We start from the raw sequence: 18,466 nt of genomic DNA, 5'->3' as shown, positions 1-18,466 counted from the left end.
AATCTAGTATTTGGTGTAAAAACAACAACAACAACAAAAGCACCACTGAGCACATAAGCAATTTACTGCAGATGTCGGAAACACAATAAAATACCTTGTGTTCACCTTAGTAGTATGGCAAAAAGAGAATACTTAAGGGAAAAAAAAGAAACCCAAACCTACAGGCAAAAACTTTGTGCTTAGACTAAGAAATGATTGGCAAAGCACAGATGAAAACAAACCTGACTACACAGTCTAAAAGTTAAAAATGTGACTAGCAGTTAAAGTGTCAGTTTTATAGTCTGACCCTCTCCAGCCGAAACACCAGGCTGACCCTTGCTTAAGCCATCAGCCAGTTTTAAAGCAAGGTGGCATCCCCCTCTGCTGGTCCCCAAGTATGCAGGGGTGGCTGTGGCCTCAACTTCCACACAGGAAGCTGAGGCCCACCTGATTTCCATAGTCTGTCTCTGTGAGCAGAGACTCTGTAATCAGCCAGAGTTGCTCTGCACTCCAGAGGCGGTAGCAGAGATACTGGCCTCCTCTGATTCCTTACAGCAGCTGCAAAGCCATAATTGGGCTGCTACAGATCACACCACCCATTTTTAATGACTACCTAGGTTCCCAGGGGTGTCTAAGTCTATGCTTATTAAAGTCCTATTGTGAGAGAGCAAGTGTGCCAAGAAAAAAACCAACACCCTTTCTTGCTCTCTTAATACACGAGGCAACAGTAACAACTCAAAATTGATTATTATAGGCTCTCCTCTCATGCACTTGGCTATGGGACCCTGACCTTAGCTTGGTCCACAGTAATTTTATAGTAGACTCTTCAAGACTTTAAAAAACGATTTGCACTTAACATAATGGAAACAAGAGTTGGTCCTTTGCTCTTAGGGAGTTTGATACTTTTAACACCTTCACGGTTTTTTGTGGTTTTCAGATTAACCCAAGAAAATGTAAACCCTGTCTACCCCAAAAAGCTTTTCACAAGCCCAAAGACCATTTAGCTATGAATTCATATTTAAGGTTTTATCGTTGTAACCTCCAACCTTTACCCAAAGTATCCATTAAGTAAAACTTCGGAGGGAGGATGGCTCATTCAGCAACCTCCTTTTACAGATGAAGGGACTGGGGAACAATAGCAGAGAGACTTTTCCAGCCACAGAATAAATCAGTAGAGAGCTAGGTTTAAACATTTAGCTCGGTAATGCCCAATTATCTCTGGAGTCAGAAGCGATTTAGGTTTGAAAACCCTCCAGGCAGATGTTTCTGTGGGTTGAGTGCATTAACCAATATAACACATGAGCTACCAATACAAATATATTTGTTCTGTGCCAGGAGGTGGCCAGGCACTTTATGAGCGCTATTTTACCACCCCGGGCCCCAATTCACCAAGCTAAGGATTAGCCCAGTGTTTCAGATGAGGAAGAGGTTAACTTGTTCAGGGCCACAGAATTAGACGTGACATAGCTGGGATTCAAATTGGGGACTATCGATTCTAAAGGGGGAAACAGGATAGAGAACGGGCTAGTGGATAGAGGACGGGCTACAATGGACTGGGCAGTCATGAACCTACTTACAAGGCCAAGAGCTGGCAAAGCCTTAAAAATAAGAATAGTTATTGCTTCACTGGGCACTTTTAACGACTGCCTGGCACTGTACTGCGCACTCCACGTGGATTACCTAGTTGAAGCCTCCCAACAGTACTAAGAGGTAGGTACAATCGTTATTCCCATTGGCAAACGAGAAAACGGAGACACAGGAGGTGGAGCGACTGGCTCAAAGGAACACACCGAGCCGCTACCGAACGGGGGAGTCGAAACCAGGTCTGGAAGGCTCATGGGCATCTCCTTAAGTCCTCCTAGGCAGGCCTGGCTGAACCGAAGCCAGAAAAGGCCCACGTTTTACGCGAGAGGCAGGCGGGCCCGGCACAAGCGCGGGACGCGGTGACTCAGTTCCCAGCCAGCCAAAGAGTGGGATAAATTCCAGAACCCCTAGACCCGGAGAAACGCATCCTAGATCCGGCTTTCTAGGCCGGCGAGGACCCAGAGCTTCCGAAACTCCTCAGACCACTGACGGAGTGACTCTGGGACACCACAGTCCTCAGTTTCCCCATCGGGACAATTGGGCGTCGAGGCCCAGGCCTGGCTCTCAGCCGGTACGGACAGCCTCCCTCTGCGATGCTCTCAGAGACGCACACGGGCTGAGGGGACAGCGGAAGCCGGACCTGGGCCGCCCCTCCAGGCCTGCGGGCCACGCGCGCCCGCCCCTCACCTCCTTTAGGCATTGCGGCTCCGGCAGCTGCGGCGGCGGCGGCGGCGCCTCGAACTGACACCGGAACCGGAAATACCTTGGGCTCGACTTCTTCCGCCTGGGCCAGCCGCCGCCGCCGCCTCAGTGGCCGCAGTGGCCGCAAGGACCCGGACCTCAGGGAGGCCTCCGCACGAAGTCGGACCGTCCTGCGCGTCGCCTAAGTCCAGGCTTGCCCGCCCGCTGCCAGGCAACAACGCCCCCAGTCTCTCCGTTCGGGAAGACGCGTGGCCCTGCCTGCCACCCACCGGAAGTGAAGGCAAATGGCAACAGCGGCTCTGGAATTCTATACAGGCATTGCTGAGGACACCTAAGATGACGCAATCTCCGCGCGGGGAGGGCGGGGCTCCGCAAGGACCTCATGCCTTAGAGATCGCCTGAAGAGCGGAAGCCTTCTGTCGAGAAGCAGCTACCCAAGGTCCAGGAGCTTCCGGTATGTGTTTTCCCTCTGTTCTCGATTACCTTGGCAACGGCTGAGGCGGGAGACCGGTGGTCTGCACCGTCCTGGAGGGAGATATGAGTGGCTGGACTCTCAGCCAGCCACTGGGATGTGTTCGGGCTTTGGACCTTGAGGCCGGAGAGAGCTCCCGAGAGGAGGCGGCGCCCCGTTCGTTCTTCTGAGGGGACGGTAGATTTGGGGGTTTTCGTCTAGGATTCTCGCGCCGTTTCCTCTGGTAGGAACGTCTTCTGTGTTCTGATTGTTTTTCTAAGCTGGGTTCAGATGCTGTCCTTTTTATGAGTTTTCCCTACAATCCTGCACTATCTTCCTTCGCTCCTCCTCGCCTCCTTCCCCTAGCGCCCCAATCTCTCTTACACCTCCCGGCACATCTTTCTTCTCGATCTGATTACCTCCTACCTCCTCTTTCTCCTCGATCTGGTTACCGCCTACCATTTCCACCTCTGGGAGGCCTCCTCTGACTTCCAGGCTGGATCAGGGCCCTCGAATTTCCCTGGGTCATAGAAAAGCGATCATTCTCTTGTCACAGACTATGCGCCTTGGGGCCGAGACGAGAATTCACCTATTTCTAGCTTCAGCGTAAGGGAGACTAGTGCGAAGACCACTGATTCGGGAGTCAGGAGCCCTCCAGAGTCAGGCTTTGCAAATTCTCAGCTGTGTGACCCTGATTCTACCTTATAGAGTTTGATTCCTCCTCTATATGGTTGTTTTAGAGAGTTCATGAGAGGAGGCTCTGTGGGCGGGGGGGGGGGTCTTTGTAAAGTGTCAGATACATTACAGAAGGGAGTGACTGAATGAATTTGAGAGAGATGAATCTGTTATGCTGAAAGGTAAATACTTAACCTGGGTTCTCTCTGGCAGCAAGGAAATGCTGTGTGGTTTGAAAAACGCTTTGCTATTTAGATTGGGATCGGCCTCTTGTATGGGAACTACCTGACTTTATGTAATATGTTGTTTGGTGTGAAAGAGACCTTGGCAATCAGTCAATCCACTGCCCTCATTTTACAGAAGAAACAGGACCAGAGAGGGAAGGTGACCTGAAAGTCACAGAATAATTTTTTAGAGCTGAACAAGAATCCAAGCCTGCAACTGCAGAGACGAGAGATCTTTCTGCTGTCTATACTCTTGGAAAGCTCATCCTAAGGTACTTTGATTTTACAGTCATCTTTCCCTTTTTATTTTATGTTTTGTTTTGTTTTGTTTTGTTTGTTATTGAGACATGGTCTCACTCCGTCACTTAGGCTGGAGTGCAGTAGTGTGAACATTGCTAACTGAAGCCTTTCAACCTCCTGGGCCCAAGTGATCCTCTTGCCTCAGCCTTCCGTGTAGCTTGGACCACAGGCACCCACCACCATGTTCAGTTAATTTTTTTGATTTTTTTTTTTTTTGGTAGAGATGGGGTTTCACCTCATTGCTGAGACTGGTCTCAAATTCCTGGGCTCAAGTGATCCTCCCATCTCAGCCTCCCAAGGTGCTGGCCAAGACCAGAATTACAGGCATGAGCCACCGTTTCCATCTTTGCCTTTTTAAATACTCACCCCCATGGCTCCCCGAGTCACAGCCCTCCTTATACTCTATTGTAATTGCTTTTTCTCTTGTCTGTCTCTTTGCTAAAATGTCACCTTCTAAGGGGCAAAGGCTTAACTTTTGTTCTGTGTTCCCAACATCCAGTATAGGGTTAAGCTTTTAGTTGAAGTTAGCTAATGACAACAGCAAATGTCTCTTAAGCACACATTATACACCAGGCATGATAGATACAATTATAATTAAGTCTTTGCAATGACCACATAAGGTAGCTTCCATTATCCCCATTTTACAGATGAGGAAACAGAGGCTTAGGAAGGTTAAGTACCTTTCTGAAGATCACAGCGGGTAAGTAGCAGAGCCAGGATTTGAACACAGTCTGGGTGCTGAGCCCTGTCCCATAGCTGTGACCCTATGCTGACTCAAGGAAGTCAGCCTGTACCGAAATAATGGCTGGCAAAGGCCTTTGGGGATTTGAGACTCAGAAACCAATTCATTTTTTTTTTCCCCAGATCTTTGCAGATTATCCTGTGGAAGGAAAATGCCTAAAGTCAAAAGAAGCCGGAAAGCACCCCCAGATGGCTGGGAGTTGATTGAGCCAACACTGGATGAATTAGATCAAAAGATGAGAGAAGGTGAGTAGGGGAGTTCCTGTCTGGGTGGGCTGGGTCCAAGGGTCACAGGCTTAGATGCCCCCAGGGGACAGGCATAAATGCAAATATAAAAAGAGAGTGGTCTACTAACGCTGACATGTTGTGTTTGCTTATGAACTTGTGGAAATACTGTAAGTGCCCGAAAATAAGATAACATTAATGAAAAGGTCCTCAAAAAAGGTGTTTTTTTTGTTTTTGTTTTTGCCAACTCGAATATAAAAGGTTATGAAATATAGATCAAATAGTCTACCTATAGTTATTTACTATTTTGGTTAGATATATATTTAAAATCATACAAAATATATTTACTTGGAAGTGCTATTCCTTTTCAGTATCATCGATTAGTCTTTGCCACATCTGTTTTCTGTCACTTCCTTGTAAATGGCGTGTGATCCTGCTTTGTGAACCCGTGTCCTATGCTGTCTTTGGAAATTTTATCTGAAGCCACAAGCATCTGTTGGCCTTATATGATCACAGTGTGGCCACTTACCAATTGACTTTTTTATTTTTAATTTTTGAGTTGGAGTCTTGCTCTGTCTTCCAGGCTGCAGTGCAGTGGCGTGATCTCGGCTCACTGCAACCTCTGCCTCCCGTGTTCAAGTGATTCTCCTGCCTCTCAGCCTCTCGAGTAATTTGGATTACAGGCATGCGTCACTATGCCCGGCTAATTTTTGTATTTTTAGTAGAGATGGGGTTTCTCTATGTTGGCCAGGCTGGTCTCGAACTCCTGGCCTCAAGTGATCCACCCACCTCAGCCTCCCAAAGTGATGGGATTACAGGTATGAGCCACTACACCCAGCTGAAGTTACTTTTTAAAGTAGCTTTTGAAATGCTTGCTTGTAACTAACCTAATCATGGTTATTATGAGGTTGTACCTCCAGCACTAATTACTAAATTAAATCAATGTTAAATTACTTTGCCCCTTTTTAAAAAAACTGTTGGTACCAGATAACTTCTATTAAATACTCAGTACTTGTTTTGCAGTTTAGATTTGGATGGGCCTATTGCAGTAATCACGGTCATTTTGGGCTGAGAGATTTCTTCCCGAAACAGCTCTTTATCAAAATAAAGGAAATGGGAGCATGCTGGAATAGAAGAGATTTTGCGAGTCCTTGAAAGTAAATTAACTTCATCTTCTAAAGGGTGACTTTTGAGGGAAGGAGGAACCCTACTTTGTGTTTAGATATTCTTTACCTCCAGACAGAAGTATTCTTTGTTCTGTTTTTCTTCTTTTTGTTTTTGTTTTGAGACAAGGTCTCACTTTGTTGCCCAGGCTGGAGTGCAGTGGTTCAATCACAGCTCACTGAAGCCTCCACCTCCCAGGCTCAGGTGTTCCTCCCACCTCAGCCTCCCAAGCAGCTGGGACTACAGGCATCCACTACCACGCTTGGCTAAGTTTTCTTTTCCTTTTTTTTTTTTTTTTTTTTTGAGATGGAGTCTCGCTCTGTCACCCAGGCTAGAGTGCAGTGGCGCGATCTTGGCTCACTGCAAGCTCCGCCTCCCAGGTCCACGCCATTCTCCTGCCTCAGCCTCTGGAGTAGCTGGGACTACAGGCGCCCGCCACCATGCCTAACTAATTTTTTTTTTTTTTTGTATTTTTAGTAGAGACGGGGTTTCACCATGTTAGCCAGGATGGTCTTGATCGCCTGACCTTGTGATCCACCCGCCTCAGCCTCCCAAAGTGCTAGGATTACAAGCATGAGCCACCACGCCCGACCAACGCTTGGCTAATTTTTTGTAGAGATGGGGGTGTGTTAGTCCATTTTCATGCTACTGATAGGCATACCTGAGACTGGGCAATTTACGAAAGAACGAGATTTAATGGACTTACCGTTCCATGTGGTTGGAGAGGCCTCACCATCATGGCAGAGCCCAAGGAGGAGCAAGTCACGTCTTAACATGTGTACCTGCTGAATCTTTACTACCTGCTTTTCTGCTTGGATCACAGCATTCTGTTTGTTGAGCTGAATTGTAATTCCTAGGTAATAGAATGGCTTAAAAGCTGGAGACAGGGAGGGATAGTCTTCTTGACCACTCTTCGCCCTTCTGTTCTTCCCTAAAAACTGAGGAGGTCATAGACAAAGATGAACTTGTGACTGCTAAGAGAGAGAGAACTGCCTTGCGGCAAGTATGAGCGCCACCTGATCCTGTGTGTGTTGAAGGAGCAGCTTCTTCTGCACCTGATCCTGTGTGTGTTGAAGGAGCAGCTTCTTCTGCGGCCACTTCCCTCAGAACCTGTAGACTTGTCTAGTTTATTTAGCTTTTCCTCAGCCCTAAAGGACTTTGGCTGGGAGATGAAATTAGAGGTGCCTTCAAGATGATTAGGATGCCCATCTGTGGGCCTAGAATTATCTTGAGAAATTATTACGCTGTAGAAATAGATCTGAAAGCATAGGGACCAAGGTTGGTTTTTTGGCTTTTTTTTGTTTTGTTTTGTTTTTTTGAGACAGGGTCATCTGTCATCCAGGCTGGAGTGCAGTGGCACAATGTCAGCTAACTGCAACCTCTGCTTCCCAGGTTCAAGCACTTCTCGTGCCTCAGCCTCCCGAGTAACTGGGATTACAGGCATGTGCCACCATGCCCAGATAATTTTTGTATTTTCAGTAGAGACAGTGTTTTGCCCTGTTGGCCAGGGTGTTCTCGAACTCCTGACCTCAAGTGATCCACCCGCCTCGGCCTCCAAAAGTGCTGGGATTACAGGCGTGAGCCACTGTGCCCAGCCGGGACCAACCTTTTAACAGAAGTTACCATTGAATGTCTTTAAAAATTTATGTTTTCTAATTCTGTAATTAAAAAGACTTTTTTTCTTGTCACATGGGTAATGTGCCAACGTTGTGACAAGGTTTGAGAGTGGCATGTCTCACACATGGATGTGAACACCCAATCACACTCATGAATTACAAAAGGATCCAAAAATAGACATTTTTAATTTAAAACAATTATGTTTAAATTACTTATTTTTAATTTTTTTATTTTTTTTTTGAGATGGAATCTCACACTGTTGCCCAGGCTGGAGTGCAGTGGTGTGATCTTGGCTCACTGCAACCTGTACCTCCCGAGTTCAGGCAATTCTCCTGCCTCAGCCTCTTGAGAAGCTGGGGTTACAAGCGTGCACTACCACGCCCAGCTAATTTTTTAATTTTTAGTAGTGATGGGGTTTCACCACGTTGGTCAGGCTGATCTCGATCTCCTGACCTCGTGGTCCGCCCACCTTGGCCTCCCAAAATGCCCGGCGGCTTATTCTGTTTTTAAATAACAGCTTTATTGAGATATTAATCATATACTGTAAAAGTGAACCTGTTAAATTATCCAGTTAAGGGGTTTTTAGCATATTCACAAAGTTGTACGACCATTGCCACAGTTAGTTTGATGTTTCAAGGTTCATCTATGTTGTAGAATATATCAGTACTTACTTCATTCCCTTTTTTTTCTTTTTTTGAGACGGGAGTCTCGCTTTGTTGCCTAGGCTGGAGTGCAGTGGTGTGATCTCAGCTCACTGCATCCTCCGCCTCTGGGTTCAAACGATTCTCCCACCTCAGCCTCCCAAGTAGGTGGGATTACAGGCATGCACCACCATGCCCTGCTAATTCTTTTGTATTTTTAGTAGAGATGGGGTTTCACCATGTTGACCAGGCTGGTCTCAGACTCTTGACCTCAAGTGATCTGCCCATCTCAGCCTCCCAAAGTGCTGGGATTACAGGTGTGAGCCACCGAGTCCGGCCAGCCCTGTTTAACTTCTTGAGGAGCCACCTAACTCTTTTCTGCAGTGGCTCCAGCATTTTACATTCCCACCAGGAACGTAGGAGAGTTCCAATTTCTCCACATCCTTCCCAACACTTGTTATTGTGCCATAATTTTGATTATAGTCATCTGTAGGGTCCAGCCCCACAGGGTCGGTGGGTTTCTCCCCATGTGTGGAGACGAGAGAGCGTAGTAATAAAGACACAAGACAAAGAGATAAAAGACAGCTGGGCCTGGGAATCCCACCAAGACGCGGAGACCGGTAGTGGCCCCAAATGCCAGGCTGCACTGATATTTATTGGATACAAGACAAAGGGGCAGGATAAGGAGTGTGAACCATCTCCAATGATAGGTAAGGCCACATGGGTCACGTGTCCACTGGACAGCGGGCCCTTCCCTGCCTGGCACCGAGGCAGAGAGAGAGAGACAGCTTACGCCATTATTTCTGCTTATCAGAGACTTTTAGTACTTTCACTAATTTGCTATTGTTATCTAAAAGGCAGAGCCAGGTGTACAGGATGGAACATGAAGGCGGACTAGGAGCGTGACCACCGAAGCACAGCATCACAGGGAGACAGTTAGGCCTCTGGATAACTGTGGGCGGGCCTGACTGATGTCAGGCCCTCCACAAGAGGTGGAGGAGTAGAGTCTTCTCTAAACTCCCCCGGGGAAAGGGAGATTCCCTTTCCCGGTCTGCTAAGTAGCGGGTGTTTTTCCTTGACACTAACGCTACTGCTAGACCAAGGTCCGCTTGGCAACGGGCATCTTCCCAGATGCTGGCATTACCGCTAGACCAAGGAGCCCTCTGGTGGCCCTGTCCGGGCATAGCAGAAGGCTTGCACTCGTTTTCTGGTCAGTTCTCACTATGTCCCCTCAGCTCCCATCTCTGTATAGCCTGGTGTTTCCTAGGTTATGATTGTCGAGCGAGGATTATTATAATATTGGAATAAAGAGTAATTGCTACAAACTAATGATTAATGATATTCATATATAATCATATCTAAGATCTATATCTAGTATAACTATTCTTATTTATTTTATTATACTGGAACAGCTCGTGCCCTCGGTTTCTTGCCTCGGCACCTGGGTGGCTTGCCACCCACAGCCATCCTAGTGGGTATAAAGTGGTATTTATTCATTATCAGTAGTTACTTACAAAAAGAAAATCCTGCGCAGACCGACCCTATTCCCCCAAACACACTCTTTGTTTCTCCCCAGCTGAAACAGAACCGCATGAGGGAAAGAGGAAAGTGGAATCTCTGTGGCCCATCTTCAGGATCCACCACCAGAAAACCCGCTACATCTTCGACCTCTTTTACAAGCGGAAAGCCATCAGCAGAGGTAATTAGTCAGTCTCTCTTGGACTTTGAAGCTCAAGTCACTTTTGGAGTTACTGAACTAACCACAGTCCTTATTCTCGCAACCTGTGCAAGTCATGGTTTTTCTTACCACGAAAATTAGGGGGAGCCAACGTTGGCTGAGTTTTGTGTGTGTGTTTTTTGTTTGTTTGTTTGTTTGTTTTGAGATGGAGTCTCACTGTGTCACCCAGGCTGGAGTGCAGTGGCGCAGTCTTGGCTCACTGCAAGCTCCACTTCCTGGGTTCAAGCGATTCTCCTGTCTCAGCTCCCAAGTAGCTGGGATTACAGGCACCTGCCACCACACCTGGCCAATTTTTGTATTTTTAGTAAAGATGGGGTTTCACCATATTGGTCAGGCTGATCTTGAACTCCTGACCTCAGGTGATTCACCCGACTCGGTCTCCCCAAGTGCTGGAATTATAGGCGTGGTCCACCGCTCTTGGCTTTTTTTTTTCTTTTTTTTTTTTTTTTGAAAACAGGGTCTTGCTCTGTTCCACAGGCTGGAGTGCAGTGGTGCAATGATGGCTCACTGCAGCCTCAACCTTCTGGGCTCCAGGGATCCTCTCACCTCAACCTCCTGAGTAGCTGTGACTACAGGTGTGCACCACCACACCCAGCTAATTTTTAAATTTTTTGTAGAGATGGGCCCTTGGCCCAGGCTGGTTTCTTAACTCAAGTGATCCTCTGGCGTTGGCTTCCAAAAGTGCTGGGATTACAGGTGTGAGGCACCTTGCCTGGCCTAAGTACTTTTTTTTTTTGTTCCTCCTCCAAGGACTGTCCCGTTGCAATACTGAATGCCTTTTTTTTTTTTGAGATGGAGTTTCGCTGTCACCCAGGCTGGAGTCCAGTGGCACGACCTCAGGTCACTACAACCTCCGCCTCCTGGGTTCAAGTGATTCTCCTGCCTCAGCCTCCTAAGTAGCTGGGATTACAGCTGCTACCACGCCGGAGTAATTTTTGTATTTTTAGTAGAGACGGGGTTTTACCATGTTGGCCAGGCTGGTCCCGAACTCCTGACCTCAGGTGATCCGCCTGCCTCGGCCTCCCAAAGTGCTGGGATTACAGGCGTGAGCCACTGCACCCGGCCTGAATGCTCTTTTTGATCAAGGGTGAGGAAGGTTTTTAGACCATGGCCTGATGTTCTTTCCCTATCTTTTTGACAGAACTCTATGAATATTGTATTAAAGAAGGCTATGCAGACAAAAACCTGATTGCAAAATGGAAAAAGCAAGGATATGAGAACTTGTGCTGCCTGCGGTGCATTCAGACACGGGACACCAACTTCGGGACGAACTGCATCTGCCGCGTGCCCAAAAGCAAGCTGGAAGTGGTAATGTCTGACACTCAAGCTTGGTGTTATTTTCAGCTCAGAATTCTGCCTTAGTCAACTGCAAGGGATCTTATTTGGTTGGGCTGGAATGTCGTTTTGTCCCTGGATGTCCTGCTGGCTCTCCCTCATGGGAGTGGGTCCCTGTATTCAGGAATCCATGTGAGGCAGCGTGTGGCTGTGTGTTTGTTAGGTCTGGGGCCAATCTCAACTCCACTTTTGGGCAAATTACTGAACCCCTTTCCTCACTTAGGAAATGGTGGTGAGGAGCCCTAATCCCAAGGTGGTGGCAGGGTGACATCAGGGAAGGACAACCAGTGAGTTCCTGTCCCTTTCAGTCCTCACAGTGATACTTTAACATTACCATCACTGTCTTTCCTGCCCCCCCAAGACGGAGTCTTGCTCTGTCGCCCAGGCTGGAGTGCAGTGACGCCATCTTGGCTCACTGCAACCTCCAGCTCCCGGGTTCAAGCGGTTCTCCTGCCTCATCCTCCTGAGTAGCTGGGACTACAGGCATGCACCACCACGCCTGGCTAATTTTGTATTTTTAGTAGAGACGGGGTTTCTCAATGTTGCTCAGGCTGGTCTCGAACTCCCAACCTCAGGTGATCCACCCGCCTCAGCCTCCCAAAGTGCCGGGATTACAGGCATGATCTACTGCGCCCAGCCCACTGTGTTTTCTTCTTTCAGAACTTTCTGTTCCAAGCACCACTCCTAGGCCAGGCGCCTCAGGAGTGGTGCTGAGGGACAGGAGCTGAGCTCCATCCGGTTCCAAGCCCCTCTGAAAGGCAGCTGTGGCCCGAGGCAGAGTCACAGCAGTGGCCGCTCAGTGCAGCCCCTCAGCACAGTTGTTGGCCCAGTTGTGGGCCCCACCGCCCATCTGCCAGCCTGGCCTTCTTTTCCCCAGCTCCACACAGGGGCCTCTTCATGAGTCCCCTTTATGCTGCAGTGAGACTGACGATGGAGAGCTGTGGCTGGATGCTGAGGACTTGGGTACTGAGCAGTGGGGGCGAGCAAGGGCCGCCTCCCCGACGGAAGACTGGGGTGTTGGTTTTCTGATGGAGGCAGGGACGGGTGGCAGAGTGGCAGAAGCCCCCCTCCTCTGAGTGCCCAGATTCCACAAGGAGTCCAGGTCGGGGGCTGGTGGGCTGGGGTGCTGCTTCAGCCCTGTGGCCAAAACAGCCTGCTGTAGATTTACCTGGGTTTCACCAGAGGATCCTGTTTACTTAAACTATGGTCTTGCTCCTCCAAAAAAAGAACTTGAAAAAGTAAAATAAACACAAGCCACTGTTCTAGGGCTTTCTGGCTGGCCAAGTGTTGGGCCGCACCAGGCCTGGGGGACAAGACCCTTCTTTCTGGGGGGCTCTGGGCCAGAAGGGTGTGATTCAAGTGCATAGTCTCCTGCCCTCTTCCCCCACCAGAGTGTACCAGCCCAGAGGCCCCCCTGAAGTCCCCAAACAGTAGGAGAGCCACCTCTCCTCATCGCAGGGTCTGTCATGCTCACTTAGCAGAATAACGAGACTCATTCACACTGATTTCTTTTTCTTGATTGGCAAACGTGTTGGATTTGCAGAACGTATTATAAATAGACATACAGATGTAACCTCGGTGTCAACAGCAGCTGGTTCTACCTTCATGAGGGAGCCAAATTTTCCCTGTCCAGAGCTGTCAAGGAAGGGTTTCTGAGGTGTGTCCCTATATGGCATGGTGGCAGGTCCTTCGTGGGAGGGTTGCCACGTATGTGAGTGTGCAGGGGCGAGCGTGGCGCAGTGGCATCGTCTCACTGTCCTCCTCCGTTGCAGGGCCGCATCATCGAGTGCACACACTGTGGCTGTCGTGGCTGCTCTGGCTGAGGCTGGCGCGCTCCACCCTGGACTCTGGACTTCGCAGGTTCCTGCCTGTCACGCCACCCCCTTCCTGGGAGCAGCGAGCAGTGCCCCAGGCCCGAGTTGGAGCACGGTCTCTATGGGGAAGGCTTCACTGTCTATCAGCTGTGATTTGTAAAAATAAAGTCTTTAAACCTCTCGGGCCCCACGTCTCTTCTTTCAGAGCATCGGCCTGTGGAACACGGCGGGGCGGCCCAGGCCCCAGGGACCAGATGCCCCAGCCCTCTTGTGGTGTGCGAGGTGACACACAAAGGTAGCTGGAGCTGGAAGTCCCGTGAAGGTGACACGCAAAGGTGGCTGGAGCTGCACTTGGACCTGCTGGGAGCACAGGCACCTTGGGCCTAGTATGTGTCCTCACACCAACACCCATGACACGCTGCGGCTGTTCCTCAGGGCCTGGCTCTTCCCCCAGGCAGGAGGTGACACCAGCTCACTTGTCCTGGGGCTCCCACAGAGCACTGGGGGCCGAGCACATTGTTCCAGCTGTGCTCCCATCACATGCCCCCAAGGGCACATCCATCATCAGCCTCCTTGCTGGTGTCCTGGTCCTCCTGGGGCTTGGTCCGGAACTTCTGCCAGGGGTGTGGGGTTTCCTCTGCAGGCATCACTGTCAGCCACTGCTTGTAATAGGCTCGGAAGCCGTCAATCTTCTCCAGGTAGGTGTTCTTCCCTTGGTACTAGAATTAGAAAAGCGAGGCTAGAATCACTCCTGTTACCTACAGCTAATCCCAAACCTCGGCAGCTGTCTCAGGCCTCAGGGAAGCTGGTGGCTGCCATTTTCCCTTCCAGGTGGCTGCAGAGGACAGGGCAGAAAAGCTGTGAACACGCACTATGGGACTAGCTTACTTCAGAGAAACAGGTCCCCGCTGGCTACCCTGGGGCAGGCCCAGAGCCATCTGCCCAACGTCGTTCTTCCCAAATAGGCAGCACTGTGCTCCTCCATCTGCAGTTGCCACCCCAGGCCCCCAAGCCAGAATCGCTGGGTCCCACCAGCTCTGCCTCCACAGCCTGCCGAGCCCCTCCCCCTCAAAGCCACCTCCCTCTGACCATCATCTCAACACTGCCAAGATAGGCTCCATGAGATATGGGGAAAAAAGCAAAGACACACCATACACAAACTGAGAGAGCTGGTAGGGGAATATACCAAAAAAAACAGCCAAAAAGTGCTATCCAACATACAGCTACTACCACACAATGACAAAAGGTTTGGCCGGGTGCGGTGGCTCACGTCTGTAATCCCAGCACTTTGAGAGGCCGAGGTGGGCAGATCACTTGAGGTCAGGAGTTCGAGACCAGCCTGGCCAGCATGGTGAAACCCCATCTCTACTAAAAATGCTGGATGTGGCGGTGCATGCCTGTAGCCCCAGCTACCTGGGAGGTTAAGGCAGGAGAATGGCTTGAACCCGGGAGGCAGAGGTTGCAGTGAGCTGAGATCACGCCACTGCACTCCAGCCTGGGCATCAGAGCAAGACTCCGTCTCAAAAAAAAAACAAAAACAAAAAAAGGTTTGACTCAAAAGACTGGACAATTCTAAACCTTAAGGTGCCGAGCCTGAAAGCACAGAAAGCCAAACTCAACAGAATCATGAATATAAACAAGTCCACCATCATGAGGGAATGAGTATAGATGCTCCTGACAGCAGGGTTCCGCCCCCCAAAAACCCATCGTAAATCAAAAATCAATCTGGCTGGGTGTGCTGGCTCACTCCTATAATCCCAGTGCTTTGGGAAGCCGAGGCAGGCAGATTACATGAGCTCAGGAGTTCCAGACCAGTTTGGGCAATACAGTGAAACTCTATCTAAAAGATTAGCTGGGTACAGTGGTACATGCCTGTAGTCCCAGCTTCTCAGGTGGCTAAGGTGGGAGGACTTCTTAAGCCTGGGAGGTCAAGGCTACAGTGAGCCATAATCGTGCCACTGCACTCCAGCCTGGGCAACAGAGTGATTCCCGTCTCTTTAAAAAAAAAAAAAAAAAAAAAAAAGAAAATGCGGCATGGCATGGGGGCTCACAATTGTAATCCCAGCACTTTGGGAGGCTGGGGTGGGTGGATCACGAGGTCAGGAGTTCAAGACCAGCCTGGCCAAGATGGTGAAACCCCGTCTCTACTAAAAAAAAAAACACACACACAAAAATTAGCCGGGTGTGGTGGCAGGCGCCTGTAATCCCAGCAACTTGGGAGGCAAGGAAAATCACTTGAACCTGGGCGGCAGAGGTTGCAGTGAGCCCAGATCGCATCACTGCACTCCAGCCTGGGTGACAGAGTGAGACTCCATCTCATAAAAAACAAAAGGAAAATGCATCTATTGCTGGCAACACAGCAGAAAGTCCTGACTTTATAATTATGCAAAAGTGATATACATTCAGTAGAAACTAACCCCACACAAAGTCGATCCTTACAGAGTTACATCCTGATAAAACCATTGCAAGGTTGAAAAATCCTGTGTAGAATCATCTTTAAGTCAGGGACATCTGTCTGTGACTTAAATATGATATGCTTTAGGCCTATGATAGTCTTGTGACTGTCGAGTTGAACCCCTAGTGAGCCCTATACCAGAGGGAAGAGACAATCCACTAGGAAGATATGCACAACATGTGATCAACAAAAAACCAGTACCCAGAATATATAAAAAACCCTGGAATCAATGAGAAAAGGCTCGCAACCAACAGTTCAAAGCACAGACACACAGTTCAAAAATGCCCAGCTATGCCTTCAGCCAGACACAATTTCCATTGCTGTCCCACCTATTTGTAGGAAGCCCTCAAAATGGCATTCAGGCGTGACACCTGCACGGCGTTCCTGACCCCACACCCTCTAGCTGTGTGTGTCCCTGCCCATTTACTTGTTTCCGCCCCATCTGGGTTATGCTTCAAGCCATAGTGGCTCTCGATGCTCCGGAGATGCTCAGCACAGACTGTGATTCGGATGGACCCAAAAGCCAAACCCCAGAGCCTGATAGCCTCAGAACAGCAGGGAGAGGCTGTGGCCGTGACAAAGCAGATTCCATGACTCTGCCCTGCTCCTGCTGATACAGGAGGTTGAAAGAAATTATTTAGGCAGATAATAAGGGCAACAGAGTCCTTGGCGAAATTTCCCTTTTAATAAAAAGCAGCCCCCAAATAATTTCTTTTCTAACAAAGAGCAGCCTGAAAAATCGAGCTGCAGACATAGATAAGCAAACTGGAAGCTTGCAGGGGTAAATACTGGCGGCTGTGCCAACAGAAAAGGGCTACCTGGGAGCCAGATATGTTCAACGTGGGGGCCCCATCTTCCCTTCTTTGTCGCCATGTGTACAGTAAAGAACCAGGCAACATGGCGATGGCCACCTGTCTGCATAATAAAAGGTTAGGGTGGGGCACCAGCTTTTATACACGCTATGTAAATGGCACACCTGGTCCAACTAATCTTTTGCGTCCTTTGTAAATCAGACACCACCTCCCCAAGCTCATCTACAAAACCTCTGCATTACACTATGGAAGTGGCAACCCACTTCTCTGGCACCTCTCTCTGCAAAGAGAGAGCTCTTTTTTTTTTTTCGCCACCACACCTGGCGAGAGCTCTTCTTTCTTTCGCCTATTAAACTTCAGCTCTTAACCTCTTTTTTTTTTTTTGAGACCAAGTCTCCATCTATCGCCCAGGCTGGAGTGCAGTGGCGCGATCTTGGCTCACAACAAATCTCGGGTATTCACCCCAGACAATGACACCACTTCACTGCCTGCCCAGTCCCTGAGCAAGCAACAACCTGTTTGGAGTACCCAGCAACGTGCAGGTGCTGGGGACCCAGATGAGCACGGCAGACAGCCTCTGCCTCCAGAAGCCTGATACAGGGAAGGCCAGGGCTGCCCATGAGCACATGATCCAAGACTGTAGGACACGGCATAAAGGAACAGAGCGGGAAGGGGGAGGGGAGACTTTCATCCCAGGTCAGAGCGGCAGCCAGCTGGGCATGTCTGAGGGCCACTTAAGCAGAGACCTCCAGGAAAAGTGGGTGCCACCTGAGGCAGCGGGAACACCAATCCCAAAGCAGGCAAGAGGTTGGTGGCCTCTGCGAACTGACGGAAGGCCACTGGGACAGACAGAGAAAGCAAAGGCAAGGCTGAGACATGAGATGAGCCACGCGGACAGGGACTCGCAGGCTGTGGTCTACAGACTTGGGTACTGCTCCTAAGGGAAGCTGCTGGACAGTTTCAAGCATGGCAACACAATCCCAAGGGCCAGAACCGGGGTTGGGTGGTGGGGGGGGCGGGGGTAGCAATGGTGAAGGAGCTGATGAGCTTTTGAGCTTGGGGCACACACCCGGTCAAAGGTGGGAGGGTACTGGGCTGCAAACTCCAGCTGGCGGATGACCACTTCGTTCACCGGGACCCTGTTCTGCTTCATGTCCTTCAAGATGTTGATGAGATAGGTGTAGTTCAGCTTCCTGATGGCCGCGTTGATGAGGGCACTGTAGATGTGAGTGTTGGGGGTCACCTGGGACTTCTAGAACACAGGGACATCGTAGAATCAGCAAGACGATGGCAGCCACTGGGACCCAGCAGCTTCCACCCTCTGTCAATCAAGCTGGCTCCCGGGACCAGCGGCCAGGGCCAGCAAGGCAAACTTGGCAGCAACAATGTGCTGAATGTCCCTCTCCAGCAGGAAAGCCAAGCCCAGCCCCTCTGCTCAGCCCTAAAGAAGCTGCGGAAAAGGACACTCGTGCTGCTCTCAGACACCGACTGACTCAGGCAGAAAATGATGTGGGAGACACCACCTCCTTGCTCCCTGGGGTGGGCTTCCTGGTGACGCACGGTCACCAGGTGGTGGTTGGCCTAGAAAAGTGCAAGCCTTGGCTGGGTGAGCCCGGTAGGGTCCAGGAAAACAGCCAGAGGATGATGGACCTGGGGACACCGACAACCCAGGACGCAGCCTCTGCTGTGGTCAGATGAAATCCACGCAGCACTTCCAGTGGGGGTTAGGTGGGAGGCACAGACCTCGGGGGCTTTGAAAACTGCCCATGGCCCCTCAGGAATTCTGAGAATCCCTGCCATACCTGTAGAGTGTTGGGGCCGAGGCCTGTCCCCAGCCCTGTGTCAACCCACGGCTACCTTCTTCCGGATGGGAACATCTGTGTGTCTCTACGCCCAGCCCTGAAGCACTCGCTGGGGTCTGCTTCCCCCAAAATGGGACCAAAGACCAGAAGGTCATTGACCCCACTCTCTTTGCCCCATGCACAGTTCATCCTCTCCAGGTGGGGGGT

The 18,466-nt window shown here is 49.8% G+C and overlaps 3 protein-coding genes and 1 non-coding gene across 10 annotated transcripts in view; 1 reads left to right on the top strand and 3 right to left on the bottom strand.

Moving 5' to 3' along the window:
• PDAP1 (PDGFA associated protein 1) overlaps positions 1-2,566 on the bottom strand; it is a 12,847-nt gene extending 10,281 nt beyond the window's left edge. The window contains exon 1 of the mRNA XM_019030732.4: positions 2,251-2,566. Within this exon, the coding sequence (XP_018886277.1) occupies positions 2,251-2,263 (13 nt within the window). The 5' untranslated portion in view covers positions 2,264-2,566. The remainder of the gene's footprint in view (positions 1-2,250) is intronic.
• Positions 2,370-13,370, top strand: BUD31 (BUD31 homolog). 7 transcript variants are annotated; one of them, XM_004045828.4, is made up of 6 exons: positions 2,370-2,719; positions 3,752-3,887; positions 4,780-4,902; positions 9,880-10,002; positions 11,183-11,349; positions 13,149-13,370. In XM_004045828.4, the coding sequence occupies exons 3-6, from the start codon at positions 4,809-4,811 to the stop codon at positions 13,197-13,199; spliced, it is 435 nt and encodes a 144-aa protein (XP_004045876.1). In that variant the 5' UTR covers positions 2,370-2,719; positions 3,752-3,887; positions 4,780-4,808; the 3' UTR covers positions 13,200-13,370. The 7 variants fall into 7 exon arrangements, with proteins under 7 accessions (XP_004045876.1, XP_063564694.1, XP_018886279.1 ...); XM_063708624.1 differs by lacking the exon at positions 13,149-13,370 and adding an exon at positions 12,920-13,113 and having other exon boundaries at positions 2,573-2,719; XM_004045829.5 differs by having other exon boundaries at positions 2,654-2,960.
• Positions 7,729-7,829, bottom strand: LOC115935505 (small nucleolar RNA U13). The gene has a single exon (XR_004071125.1). It is a non-coding gene; the product is annotated as a small nucleolar RNA U13 (small nucleolar RNA).
• PTCD1 (pentatricopeptide repeat domain 1) overlaps positions 12,882-18,466 on the bottom strand; it is a 17,783-nt gene continuing 12,198 nt past the window's right edge. Inside the window, exons 7-8 of the mRNA XM_019030725.3 lie at positions 17,527-17,709; positions 12,882-13,909 (exon numbers count right to left, since the gene is read on the bottom strand). Of these exons, the coding sequence (XP_018886270.2) occupies positions 13,727-13,909; positions 17,527-17,709 (366 nt within the window). The 3' untranslated portion in view covers positions 12,882-13,726. The remainder of the gene's footprint in view (positions 13,910-17,526; positions 17,710-18,466) is intronic.

This window comes from Gorilla gorilla, chromosome 6 (assembly GCF_029281585.2).
Source record: "Gorilla gorilla gorilla isolate KB3781 chromosome 6, NHGRI_mGorGor1-v2.1_pri, whole genome shotgun sequence".
Lineage (NCBI taxonomy): Eukaryota > Metazoa > Chordata > Mammalia > Primates > Hominidae > Gorilla > Gorilla gorilla.
The sequence above is the reverse complement of the archived record's forward strand: the minus strand, read 5'-3'. Positions and strand labels throughout refer to the sequence as shown.

Coding starts and splice junctions, on each gene's coding strand:
- BUD31 (XM_055393163.2), top strand. CDS start 5,567: ATGCGTCACTATGCCCGGCTAATTTTTGTATTTTTAGTAGAGATGGGG. Junction 5,700..9,879: donor CCAAAGTGATGGGATTACAG/GTATGAGCCACT, acceptor GTTTCTCCCCAG/CTGAAACAGAACCGCATGAG. Junction 10,003..11,182: donor GCGGAAAGCCATCAGCAGAG/GTAATTAGTCAG, acceptor TCTTTTTGACAG/AACTCTATGAATATTGTATT.